Here is a 14625-nt window from a genome sequence, read left to right as displayed (position 1 = left end):
GGCTGCACTAAATTGTATTTTGGTGAATCAGAGTAAAGGGGGTAGGAGGCTGGCACCAGTCTGTAGATATTTGTGAAACATTATGTAACCATGGACTGATGGTTTTGTGATCTGTGTTGGCCTACAGAGCCAATAAAATACATTAAAGTTTGCGGTTGTAACCGGAGGAATTACTGCTATATATCGTGTAGGGTTGAAGTCTTTGAGCTCCAAATACACCAAACCAGAAAGAAGAAGCCAGACATCTCAGAGGCCTGACCTATATGTAACCAAGCACAGCAATATGAAGAGGTGCGCGCTGTTGGAAACCAGCCCTGCCAAGGTGTCAAAAATTGATCCGCCGAGGTTCCGAATCGATCGTACGTCTCAGAAAAAGAAAAGGCGGGATTTTTTTTCCTATGTGAATTGATTCCTTATGCTGCACTCACATCTATTAAATCCTTAGCAATAATGACTATGGATTCCTGGATTAGCTGCTCATTTTTCTCTTCTGACCAGTAATGCTCTCTCAAGGAATTGAATACAGTTGCATAAATACTGACGCATTAACCCCTCGACCATTTTATACAATTAGATCATGTAAGAGTCCTCTGGGACGGGAAAGAGACTGAACACCGAGCAAACTACTGTGTTTGGCACAGAGACTCACCAAATAAAAAAATTAATCCGTGCTGGAGCACAGAGGGCGCTTGTCACCTGCCTCGCTCATATTCTCTCCCTCCTCTCGTTTGTCCCGCTCCTCTCAGCTCTGAAGCCTGTGTGATTTTTCTCCCTTGTCCTCCCGGTCAGTGCTTGTGCTCGTCATTCCTTTCTCACCTCTTATCTTCCCTGTCTTTCATTCTCTGGCTGCTGCCCACCTTTCTTTCTTTTTCTTTTTTTTTTCTTATCCGTGCTGCTTCTCCCCTCCGTCTCCCTTTCCCTCCCTCTCTCTTTTTTTTCCTCCGCTGATTGCCTACGCATTCATTCTTCTACGCCTGCCTGCTCACTAATGGCAGTGGCAGGTGTTCTCCCAGGTGCCTGAACAGAATGGTCTGGGTTGAGCCTTTAAAAGCCCTGGCATCAGCACCTCTGCAGAACACTCCGCCCTTCCTTCCACCCCCGGTTTTTTTTTTGTTTTTTTTACTCACTTTATCCTGCAGAACTGACTATCTTCAAAACTCTTGTCGCTGAAAAACTGCAGAAACACGCCGCCGTCGTCCTCGGCACTGAAAGACGGCAACAAATACGCCGAGAGAACCGCTCAATTCTTCCTCCTCGGTTTGATTCAGGTTCCCGTCGTCAAATAGCACGCAAACAATGTAAAGTCCGCAACAATGAGCGCGCTCTTTAATGGGACCGCGCTAAAAGGAAACATGACACAGCAGTGTGTGGTTACAGGCCGGGAGCGTGGCCTACTTAACTGAGCGCGGGGTAAACAGATGAATGAGGCGGCGGAGAAAGCAGCTTTGTGGTCGGACCACCGTCTCTCTCCGGTTTGCTTTTCAATCCATCAGCAGGTGAAGTCTGACGACTTTCACTGGCACATAATGGGCAACGTAAAGACAATGAGGCTTAAAGTCCCACAGGGATGGCTCCATTTCTGCAACACAGCTACGCTACTATACTTAAAATAAATAAATAAAACATTTAACTTAACCCGTTAGTACAGCACTTACTTTTACAAGCGTACAAATTTACAAAAGGACGTTTWRTRYKRWKTKRWKYYATKSYWKKKTWRRWTRRMMKKSMYKKYWTTKYWTYWMWKKMMWKKYYWYYYYWMMYSAARWKRAGWCRARWMMAAAAYAAAAWMWWRWMYTGWACTSARMWSAKWARWTTWWWTTTTTTYYYMCSAYRWWWWMWWYATWWTRWKSAGMRSWKYTWYTWYWYWRCWSYWCKWCRTMAKRRRGKARTAKKAKSAGCAGCAKMATRWWGKWSKTSKTGKKRWGMWSYTYTKWTRAWWMWKCTGCTGCTGYKKTKKWYRMSACRRCAGCAGCAGCAGTTTTCTGTTGACAGCCAGGATGTTAGGTTGACCTTTGACCTTCTAAACACCTAAAACCTGTCGATTTCTGCATRWTGCGTTTACATCAAGCATTGAGAAAGTAATTTAAATGTGTATGTGAAAAGTTTTGTGTTTTGAAAACTGACATCGTCATCGACAGACAAAAATAATATCCAGTTCTTCTGGGAAGCCGTGATGAGATGGACTCCATACTAAGGTAGATATTCATGAATGCAAAGGGAAATGTCTTAGAAATATCTGCCACTAAAAGACTCCTCTCTGTCATGTAGTAGCCGACCAAGTTTAATGTAAATTTAGTTGCGATTAATATTTAGTTGACTAAAAGCAAAATGATTAAAAAAAATATATATGATTAAATTGTGATTGAAACTAAACCTGAATGAACTAAGCTGATCTCAGAARTGACATTGATAAATTGCTCTTTGTGTGGCAGAGTTTGGGGTTCTCTGTCATTTATATTTACAAATTGACATTAAGTACATCCACTTATGATCATATTAAAAAGTAACAGACTAAAAAACAAACACAACTGTCTAACCTGAGGCTAGTAACGATGCTAGGGTCAGCCTGTGCTTGTCAGTGTAAAATTTAAATGATATTTAACTACTTTTTTTTTTATGAATCTGGACTGTCGTTRATCGCGCACACATAATGTTAAATGTTAAATAAATATCCCTTAAACCAGACCTGCATAATTCTACAATGAAGACATGTTTAAAACAATTTCAGGCTTATGAAACTTTTACTTATGYAAACACAAAAGTTCCTCTCTTACRCTTTCAAATTTCAAAAAGAGAGAGRTAAAAAACAAACCACTGCATGTATGTGTCAAATCTGAACTGCTTTTTAGGAGTTGGTGAAACCTTATTTATAAAAACAGAAACAACTGGATTGTTATTTTTCCCAGAAAATATTGCTAAGATGTGATCTTGTGTAAACACATTATTAAAACAGGTCACAGAGTGATTGACCTGTACAAATAAAGCAGAAACAGCACAGGTCAACATTACCAGATATTTAGAAATACAAAAAAACCCATCATGTAAGTGTCTTAATGAGGCATCTGGACAGTTCATGTGTCCAGTTTATGGTGAACACATGAAGGGAGGTGGCTGACAAAAAAAATACAATCTATACCTCTGCACCAAAGAGAAAATCCCTTGGGAAAGAGTCACACGCAGTCATAAAACTGAAATATTTTGAAACACAACAAGMAAGAGGAATCATATTTTACACTTCTGAAGGTGGAAAAATACCAGCTGGTTGTTGCTGCTGACCAGAAAACCATCCAGTGATGGAGGTCAAAGGTCCCATCCTGTGACTCCGGAAAGGATAAACTCATTTCAGAGTTCATTGCCGCGTTTTACGGTGTTGCTGAGAGTCTGGTCAGGTCTCTCTTTGGATATTAAGATACCAAATWTTTCACTGAAACTCAAACCCTAACACTAAAACACTTTAGGATAAGGACGGCCATTACAGAGCACGTCTCAACAGCTCCACATTTTTCTGACATTATTGCTCCCCTCCAAGTGGAAATACAGCTGAGCTGATTGACTTTGAGCTCCCCGTATAGCGAGAGATCTTAGAGTCATTACTGACTTGTGATTAAGGTCACCTGTTCTTTAGCTCAGACTGTGCAGGGATCAACACTCTTTGTTTTGATCTAAAAAGTCTGTTAATGATAATGGATCAAATCATGATTACCACCTCTAGTAGTGACTCAACAGACCGTCTCAGATTGTTTGGGAGAGGCACCTGATTAAACAGAAAAGTAGATTTTTTACAGCCTTAGCTTAGTATCTCCCATGTTACGGTTGAGAGATTTAAGAAATATTTACAAAAAGCTATAAAATCCAAAGTCAATCAAACAAAGTGGTTTTATGAATTCAAAAATTAAATGGTGAAAAAAGGAGAGCTCTGGATTGTAATTTCAGATACCTTATCAGTTTCCGTGTGTAACCGAGTGCATAAAACATTATAAAGATACAAAACCAATTAAAACAACTTAATATGTTGGTATTAAATGAATTATTTGAGAAACAAAAGTGTAACAATCAGTCAGCTTCTTCATGAGCTCTGCGTCTAACATTTATATTTACAAATTGACATCAAGTCCATCATCTTGTGAACAGCATACACCTTTCCTGACAATTACAAACACTCTGAATGCAACAGTCCATTTACTATATAACCCATAACATCCTACAGGCGGCCAGGTCCTAATTAATTGCTTTTGATTGTGGAGAAGAGACGGAGCCTTGTGTTTTATTGAAGCACAAAGGACAGGGATTAGATTGGGACGCTGCCCTCCTCTKTCCTTTTGGACAGCTTGGTGTTCTGGTAAAGGAGCTCAGGGGTACAGACCCTCRTCTCTGCTTCACCGGGCAGTTTGTATAATGTTCCCATTGATCTTTAGCCTTGGCATCACAAAATGACAACTCTGYTCTTGTCAGGACGATGAAGGATCGGCCTCGTTTAGATGTCAGTTCGTAATATGCTGAAGGTGTGTGTGTGTGTGTAAAGGAGAAGGGTACAGAAAAATAGTGCTGTTTGTGCAGATGTGTGCACGCATACTTCATACGTCTCATAAGAAGAGCGAGGTTGGCAGACGACTTCGTTTAAAGACAAGATAGAGAGCTTGAACGAGCCRAAGGGAACGACACGAGCAGAGAGAAAACAAATGAAAACCCTCTTAAGTCAACATCCCTCCTCTGAAGGCAGACAAGCTGGACGTGCAGACAAAGGGCGCATTGATATTGGGAGTGACACATGGGTGGCAGCTGTACACACCATGTCATTCAGCGGTGGCCGCTGTGAAAGGAGACTTTGTCAGAYAGGTCGGGTCTGGTGATGGGCCCTCGTCTCCTATGGAAATGATGYGCAAAGCAACACGAACCATAGTTTACGCCACAGAACAATGAGGGGGTTTATCTCAGAGCAATAAAATTAATTCAGTTTCTGTTTGTTACGTTTGCACACCCCAAGAACTCTTCGTCACACCGCAACCACAAACTTTAATGAATTTTATAGATTTTAAGAGATAGAACGATATAAATGATCACAGAGTAGCGAAAAAAAGATACAAGTGAGATAGATCACCGTTCACTGGAAAGAGTGTGGCACAGCTGAAAACCTGCCAAGACGGCGGATGTTCACTTAAAACCGTCAGGCGGGGCGAGGAGAGCGACATTCAGAAACAGCAACCAAGAATCCGACGGAGGAACTGAGGAGGTCCAGGGATCAGGTGGGAGAATCCGACGACAGGAACACAAGCGGCTGCGCTCTCCGCAAGTCTYGCCTGGGAAGAGCGCCAACAATAAAGCCGCAGTTGAAAGAAAGCCAATAGGAGTTCTGGTTCCAGTTTGTTACCACTCATGTAAGAGGGGACGGCAAACAGGAGGRAGAAGGTTCTCGTGCTGAGACGAGACAAAAATCAAACATTCAGACAAGCTTCGTGCGAAGGCGCACAAATACTTCACCTCCACCCCGAACAAAGACCGCAATGGCGGCGGTGGCAGCAGAGAAGATGGAGCTGAACTCAGAGCAATCCTAACCAAAATGGTGTAGATCGACGCATCATCAAGATCGGAACCAGATGTAGAAATCACAATTCAATTTGGAAAGACTGGAGTGATTAAACAAAGCAGAATGGGCAAAAATCTCATTCTCAGGTATTCAAAAGCTGGTAGAGATACACCCAATAATACCAGCAGCTGTCTTAGACGTACATCATTTTTTGTCCAATGTACAGTTTTGTGTTGTGACACATTAAATCAACCTTTTTGCACCACATTGTGTCGGTAGTTATTTGGTGTACTGGTGGTATTTGGTCCATCTAAGCTGCTGCTGAAAAGCTTGAATACCTAACAACTGAATGAAAAAGGCTTTGATTGCTGAAGTGATGTGAAACTACAAATGCTGAAGCAATTAAAAGAGTTAGCGCGGCGCCATCAGCAGGTCATGGTGCTGCAAGCTGTGTCAGACAAAGCTGCATGAATGGAGGAAAAAATATTTAGTTCGGATAATCAGAAATCAGATGATTATTTATGTTGTCAGTTGAAATAAAAACTTTGAGAGAAACTTTTCAAGCTGAACTTTTTTAAAGTGCTGAGGATGAGCTGCAAACATGGATAAAACGTTTTCTTTTTAAATAACAAAATTGATTTATATTTACACTTTCTTAGGCAAAGTCTTTGACTTTATCTGATTACGTAGCTATATATAGTTGTATTTTTAGGTTTTTGTTCTTATTTTACAAAACGAGTAGAAATTAAACAGRAACTCGTCATTTTTAGAGGAATAGTAATTATCCCTCTGTCCACAAGATCATCTAGGAAAAACTAAATACATGCCAGKAAAAATCCAAATCCTCCATCAGCAGTAGCATCTTTTCAGTACTAACATTTTTCAAAATATCCTCATGTTTGACGTCAAACTTTCAGCAAAATAAAACCTAAAGCACGTTCAGTCAAGAGGTTGAATCAGCTGTAAGGGAAAGTGATGTAATTGCATTACTGGATTGCCAACTGTAGCGGCTTTTAATGCAGGAAGTTAAATTACAACAGCAGTGTTTAGGCTGATCCTATTATACTCTCTGGCATGGAAAAGCAAATAAGCCTGCAGCGTCAGGAAGATCTTCAGTCACACAGTGCCGTGGTGTCAGACACATCTACTGGCGCCCCTGTTAAAGAGGTGCAAAAAAAGCCTTAAAATAAGCTGATCTTTTATGCAGTAGGAAAAACCCCGTCGTGTGGGTTCGTCGAGTTCATAAATCCAGAGTTTAAAAATGAATGTTTTCACACGGTTGGAGCATGAGGAACTTTGACCGTCACTCTTTGCATACTTTCTCTGGACAGTTAATAGCTCTGGACGCTGCTGTATGAATGCTTGTCGGCAGCTCAGCCCACAGGTTATAGGATTTGGATCTGCTTATGATTCATTTTGTGTTGATCTGGACGTACGTCATAAATTATCCTCCTCTTGAAAGAACAAATGCTAATTTGTTCTCCATTTTCTGTYGGCAGTTAAATTTAAAAAAAATCTTGGTTCTACAAAAAAGTCACCACTGCCATGTATTCCAATATGGTTTCCAGGGAAACAGGCCCACAGCATGACAGGTCCTTTACCATACTTATCTTTGGATATCAGCTGGGGGGGGGGTTTCCCACATGCTTATCAGTTTTATTAAAGTATGTTTTGTTGAATAGTTCATTTTTATTCTGGTCACAGGTTGACTTAAAGCTCTAGAAAACTCTAAATGTTAATATTTGTGATGGTAGGACACAAAAAGCTATTTCTTTCCTAAACAACTGGTTGACGTAGCGATAACATGGTTGTCATGGGGACTTAAAATCTAACCCTCTTGCTCACTGTGCAGGAATTTATTTCAAGGTTTTTTTGTCCACATCTTAACCAGGKTTGGCAATAAATATGAGATTGTATCATTTTCACATTTTATAGTATAAAGTATCTTCCATATCACTATCTTCCATAAAACTACAAATTTCAAGCAGACAGAAATCACAAAAATGTCTTTCATATTAACATACATGCAACCATTTTRCATCCTTCATGACGAGGTGCAGCAGACGGTCTGTAATTTTGATCATATTTTCCCCTTTTYTCCCCCAAAGAAGGCAGTGAATCTCTGTAATTTGAGAACACTAATTTTAGTGATGCTGATGTTGGGCTTAGAACAAAACTGATATCTCCATGTCGAGAAAAGCCGGCTATTATACACTTATTCTTGAACTGTGCAATTTTCAGCAAACGCAGCTAGCAGATGGCTCACTTCTTCAAACACGACGGAGTTTTTAAATGTCCGACACACAGACGATACGATCAAAAAGCAAGCAGAAGGTTTATTGAGTACTCTACCGTAAACAGACGTTAACTAAACGATAGAAAATCAGCCTCAGAAGTCAAGGCATACTGTGAACGAAAATAAACGCATGCACACAGTTCATAGCTATGGTCTCCGTTCGGCGGTAAAACAGCGCACCTCTATATTTCCCTAACGGTCAAGCGCCTGCTGTGGTTTGAAATGTGTTGTCGCCAGACACGAGCCTCCTTTATTTCAGTACAAAACTTCAGCAATAAGTGCAAAATGTCAGCAGGATTGCTGGGGAAAGTTTGGCAAACTAAAAGCAAGACATCCGGATTCATTTAGAGAATGAAACCCTGCACTACTGCACAGCGATTCTCTTCCCACGGTGGCAGAGATATTTCGGTCTAAATCACACAGACTCATGGAGAAACCTGGGGCTTGTCATTTTTAATGTGTGATGCAACAGTAAAGCAACCTTGTGCTAACTATACCAAAGCTGTTTCCTGCTGAGTGCCAGTGTTACCAGAAGCCTTTCACAGAATGTGCAAAATCATCCACGAAGCTCTGCTGCTTAATTAAACCCTCTCTGCAACATAAAACAGCTAAAAAAAAAAGCACATTAAACACCTCTGCATGGTTTTCCAGGTGATTCAAGCTATTAGCAAAAAAAAAAGAAGATGCATGTCGAATTCTGGCTTCTTTACAGCCCGAGTGGTGAATTTTTTTACATTTTTTTTTCCTTTGGTGGGGATTGAATGATAATCTTTTTGGCTGTTCACACAAWGTGAATCAGTTAAATCTCCAATTCTCAGGATGCGAGAAGAGTRGTGAGGAAATAACTCAAGGAATCGTCAACTATCTACTCACTCATCTTGAACTTTCGTTTCTTTACAGCTGAATTTTGCACATTTCGGGTCACATCTGTCGCYGTTTTGAAAAGGTAGCRGGAAAACGTTCTATACGTTTTATGCAAATCAACGTTTAAATTTGCTTAGAGTAACATCAGAAGCAGGATAATAATATGAAAGGGGGAAAAAAGAACATCTCTGGAGAGATGAAAAGTGGYACCAAAAAAAGTCACTAATTAATTTTTTTTTGACAATGTCCTTTTCAAAACGTATATTTACTCACATGAAAATGTTTACATTTATCATGATCTGTTCTAACTCCAGTAGATCACTTAAGCAAAATATGCTTTGCATGGAGTTATGACATGCAGATGTTCTTCAGTTTAATATGTTGCTGGACAGAAAGAGAAAACAAAAAGTAAAGATTATAAAATAAAACATCTGTACAATATCAGACCATCTCAGATCAGTTGTCTGCACGGCGGTGGACGGGTGATGATCTGGGGTTGCTGCACAGTTTAGGAACTGGTTAAAATATTTTTAGAGTCAAAATTACATCATCTCCTGGAGAATGAGCCTCAAAAGAGAAATGGACAATGACCTAATCAAGTCCAGACCTGAGTCTGATCAGAAAGCTGTGGTTGGTTAATGGACTGAACTTCTGTAGCGCTAGAGTCACATTCACCCATTCACACTCACAGCATTTATACACCATTGACATGTTGCAGGAGGAAGCTGGAATCGAGCCTACTACCTTCCGATCACAAGACAACTACTCTACCCACACAGCCACGGTCGCATTCAGAGATCTTTACATCAAAAAATACCTTGAAAGCTTCAGTGGAGTGAAGGACCGTAAAGAGGGGTACAAATAATCCTCAGGAACAATTTGAGAGGCAAAGAGTCACACAAAGAAACGCCTACGGCTGATCTAGCTACTGGATTTTCTACTGCAAGTGGATGAAGGTTTTTTTTTTTTCTTTTTTTTTGACTGATACCAGCTGATAAAGATGAGATTCAATCCAGCTGCTTTGTTCCTGCGTTTCATTAACTAAAACGTTTTCACGGTGCCAGAAGATCTGCTTCATTAAAACCAAAGTAGTGATGCGTCATCTGTGTTTGGAGCGTTTGAAAACCAACCTGATTAACTTTTTCTGCTAGATGTCACCACAAACATCAAGACATCAAAACCAACACGACGTATCGTCAAGGTGACGTAAAATATATTTTATGAGTAAATAGAGAAACATGGACAGACTGGAGCATCATCTGTGTTTCATATTCAGACATGGACTAAATCTTGAGCTTATTGTTCATGCTGTTACTGTATCACAAATAACTGAGTAGCAAATATTATAGCTTCAGGTGAAGTTAAAAAGCCTAATATAAATGAATGTATTACAGCCACAAACTTTCAGGACATTTTCTATGTGATGTTTCCTCCAGTTATTATTCATGTCTGTGGTACAAGAGCTAAAATGTAGCATGTTAAATGATGCTGCTCAAGAGGCATTTTCAACACAAGAGCAGAAATGTGCTTGTTTTAGGCATAAGCAGCAAGTGTGAAATAGCAGCCCTGAAGTAAAAAAAAGAAAAAAAAAATCCCATTAAACAAAGCTCCTTTGCTTGAAAACACACATTTGAACTGAATATTTTTAGCAGAAGGGCTCCATATGACTGCAGGCTGTAAACATCACACGTCGTCATTTCCAAACATGCCTTTTGTAGACAGAAAGTCAAACAGAAAACTAACAGAGGTTGTTCAGGAAGCAGRAAAAAGAGGCGCTCCGTCACATTCGTCTYCTAATATTCAAACCTAAATGTACCAAACTGGACATTTCTCATCGAATCAAACCGTCTCAAGACGCAGCGTGTTGTTGCTGTGAAACAAGTGTAAGATTTCATTGTGTGTTGAGGATATGGAGATGCACGTCTCGAGTTTGACACCCTGTTGATTCATCTGTGCCGCTTTTATTTTGAAGCATAAAAGAAAATTACGATTGATTTGGCCTTTTGTGTTGATATTAGCGTATTAGCTAGCAGAAATTTTGGATAGTCTAAATGCCTTTGCATAAATATGAATATGAAGCAGTTAGCAACGCTAAAGTTAGCATCTACTTCAGAGCTATTGATTGCTGTTAAATTAAAGCCCTTTTTAAATGAGTCAGAATGAAATTCGTATTATTATTATTATTATTATTATTTTTATTTTTATTTTTTTTCTCTTCCTCTTTCTCTTTTTATCGACTTATTCTGTTGTGTTATTGTTTTAGCACGGCACTTTGGTGCAGTTTTAAACCCGTTTTTAAAAGTGCTATATTAATAAATTTGACACTGACATTCATCATATAAAGTGGATAATTCTGTATTTTTCACGTATTATTTAATTTGCGTATTCTACTGGTGAAAACACACAAAAAAGGAGGGTTTTCATTAGTTTCTGGCATTAGAACCACTTTAGATTGAGAGAAGCATAAAAATAACACTTCAACCAATATGGCGGTCAAACGTGAAGGACTTATTCCAACCTGATAATTTATTATTTGAAACACAGCCTGTGATATGGGAAACTTTTATTTCTTCCATCCAAGAAACCACAGTCATCCCATGTTAAATCAAACCCACAGTGTAAGAATAAGCAAAAGAAAGCTATGAAATTTAGCTAAATAATTTCCTAAAGCCGCAGACAATAAACAAAACAAAGCAAAGCAAACAAACCTACCTGTATTAGCGAGAGGTTACGGAGATCCAGTCTGAAAAGGTGGTTTCTGGATTGAAAGGATGAGAAAGAAAAGAAACGTATGAGTGATTTTTCCTTTGTGTGAAGAAGCTGCATTGCTGCTCAGTAAATTATTGTTTTCAGTTCAATGGAAGTCGGCGGTATTACAAATTCATGAAATATCAGTGTTACTTCGACGTGAATGACTCTAACAAGGCCAAACCAGGCTTAGCTCATATCCTTTCATCAGAACATGCACACACACRCACATACGTGCACGCACACACACGCGCACGCACACACGCACAAACACACAAACACACACAGAACCGCMGCATGACGCATTTCTCTCAAATTCATTCCTCCTGCCAAAATCTAAAGCTTAACTTGGTCCAGGGGGGCAGCAGCAGAGCAAGTTAGAGGCGTCATTATCCGAAAACCGCGCTGGATGAGTGAGTCAGAAAGGGTATCAGTTTCTCAGTAATGTGCTCTGTAGGGTGAGAAGCTGAGTGGATTTACAGTTTCTTACCTGGCACCCACAATAAGCTCATCCCTAGTCAGGTCAAGGGTGAGCTGCGAGTAGTCTCTCACGCCAGGGTGGGAGAACGCGGAGATCCACGGGCTGAGCGCTAAGGAAGACAGCGACAGAGAGAGAGAGAGAGAGAGAGAGACGGAGGGGTCAGCAGGGACTAAAGAAAAAGATTCCTGTGAAATATGAAGAAGAAGAGTTCAGATTTCTACTTAGCAAAACTAAACTATTGGCTTTGAACAAGACGGTCACTTTCGGTACTTATTTGATGCACAAGTGGAGGTGAGAGGTTACATCACCATGGGTGACGGAGTAGAAGAAAATAAACAACTACAGTGTCTTACAACGTATTCATGTCCTCCTTTTCTTAATTTTGGATTTTAATTTATAGACTAAAAAAAATGGTGTAAAATTTTGATSCGTTTGTGTTCAGACTCAACCTGAAGAAGCAGATTTCCTCCACTAGTTGCTCACATTTACAGATCGACATTTATAGCCATTTGTCCTTGTAAAGAAACTGGAGCACAGTCAGACTGGATGGAGAATGTGTGAAAACACTGAATTCAGGTATGGACTTTGACTAGGCCACTCTCACACCTAAATATGCTTTCATATTAACCAATCCGTTGAAGTTCTGACAGGGTTGGAAAATAACTCTCAGCYCCAACCTCAAGTATTTTGTTCCCTCTAAGCAGATTTTGTATTATTTCCCTTATTGTCGTGTTTTTAGCTCTGATTTGACAATAACCATCAGCAGCACAACGCTGCCACCAGCACATCCACACTCGTCGGGTTTTGATAGTAGCCGGAAATGTAAGTTCTTTTCTCGTCTGACAAGAGCATCTTCTTCCACATGTTTGCTTGTGCCAAACTACAAACACGACCTTCTCAGGACCTTCGTTCAACAGCAGCTTTCTTCTTCTTGACATTTTTCCAAATCCAGACTTGTGGCTTTGGAAAGCGCAGCTAACATCTTGAGGTACGGATGTGTACAATTTCTCTAGAGTCAGTMCGGTAAGAAAAAAAACCTTGACATTTGTTGCAACATGTCAAAAATGTTCACATAGTAATGATTCTGCCTGGTACTGTAAATATTAGCTACAACCTTTTTTACTCCCATTTTGCCACATTGTTTTCTATTGTCTCCTATGCAACAGAAAAACCTTTTTTCTTTTTCTTTTTTTTTTTTTACACTAAACTAGCTGCCTTTCTACAGACTAATCAGCGCGCTGATTATTATTGAGCAGCAGGGTGAGAGCAATAACCAGAGCAGAGAACGCCTGCTCCAGGCTCAGGCTGTTTCCTACAGAGGAGCACAAAGCCGCCTGGGCCACATCAGGCACAACGACCCTGATGCAAGCAGACGTCCTTACAAACACAGCTCCGTATGGGGCGCCGAGCTGAATGCTGCTCGAGTGTGGCATTTACAAATCCAGATTTTAAAGCGGGCAAAGGCTTCTAACGTCACATCGAGTAACGCAGGACGGACAACTTTCTCCCCCCGTCTTTGTGGGGATCCTCTGTGCTCGACTCTAAACGGATTTGACCGAATCAAAGTTTGTGCAGCATGAAGGGATTTGCCATATCTCATGCCGGACAAACAATTAGAGCTGTAAAGCGAGGACAGAGGTTTCCTTTCACAGCTTAAACAGCTGTGGTAACCTGATTTGAGATCCTTTTTGTTCCCCTTTTTTTGTCCGCTGTGTTAAAACAGAGTTGAATAACAACTGGGAATAGAAACAAAAACTATAAAATTATTTAAATAAAAAAAAGGTCCAAATGTGCATTTAAAGGGAAGAAGAAACTGATATAAATCATGACAAATTACACATGTACAGTAGAGACACTGACAAACTGGCCATTATTCTGACAAAGTCATAATTTCTCTGGAAAGAAAAAAAAAAGGCCTTTGGTGAAACTTTTAGGTATTGATTCTTACTGAGCTTTCGAAACCTCGAATGTAACCGAACGCGGCTCGTATCGCAGAACTTCACACGCCAAAATGAAAAGGGAGGTGGATCTCAGGATTGATGGGGCCCATATGGCCCCCCATCATCTGGAAACATAACCAGAGAGACGATGCAACGGAACAGGATGGCGCTCGTCATGTAGGAGATAAGACCGCCGTGCACAAAAACACACACATACTTCGTATCGGTGTGTTTATGAGAGCAGACAAGCTGTGCGATTCATCTGCCAGATGTGGATTTAGTTTTTGCTGGACAGCTGTTGTGTTTTACGGGTTTGTAGCGGTAAGATGCAAGGAAGGCTGAGTTTGTGCAGATTTCTGATAATCAAGTTACAATCCAAAACCATCCAGCGGGACATCAGTCACACATTTACATGCGGTCACAGTGGACATGATGGCAAAYCTGGAAATAGCAGGACATTTAAACTAACCGATTCCAAAAATGCATCAAAGCATAGAGGAGGCTAATATTAGGCCAATGGGAGAGAAAATGTACAGACTGCACTTAAAATCTGGTGCATCAGCCAAGCAAATAAGCTTGTAATATTCATATTAGAAGTTGTTGTTTTTTCACTTTTGAAAGCAGAATGTGTYTTCTCTGCATCAGTGTGGGTGGGTGTATGAATACATTTGAGCCTGAATATTTAACTTCGTCTGGAAGTTAAATATYCAGCTCAGGACAAAAGTCCTGAGCTGGATTGTATCATAAAATCTGATAACAACAAACATCTGCA

At 40.2% G+C, this 14625-nt stretch overlaps 1 protein-coding gene across 1 annotated transcript in view; it reads right to left on the bottom strand.

Moving 5' to 3' along the window:
* sema5ba (sema domain, seven thrombospondin repeats (type 1 and type 1-like), transmembrane domain (TM) and short cytoplasmic domain, (semaphorin) 5Ba) overlaps positions 1-14625 on the bottom strand; it is a 183705-nt gene that overhangs the window by 100322 nt on the left and 68758 nt on the right. The window contains exons 2-3 of the mRNA XM_008435404.2: positions 11923-12082; positions 11397-11442 (exon numbers count right to left, since the gene is read on the bottom strand). Of these exons, the coding sequence (XP_008433626.1) occupies positions 11397-11442; positions 11923-12082 (206 nt within the window). The remainder of the gene's footprint in view (positions 1-11396; positions 11443-11922; positions 12083-14625) is intronic.

This window comes from Poecilia reticulata, linkage group LG2 (genome assembly GCF_000633615.1).
Source record: "Poecilia reticulata strain Guanapo linkage group LG2, Guppy_female_1.0+MT, whole genome shotgun sequence".
Lineage (NCBI taxonomy): Eukaryota > Metazoa > Chordata > Actinopteri > Cyprinodontiformes > Poeciliidae > Poecilia > Poecilia reticulata.
The sequence above is the reverse complement of the archived record's forward strand: the minus strand, read 5'-3'. Positions and strand labels throughout refer to the sequence as shown.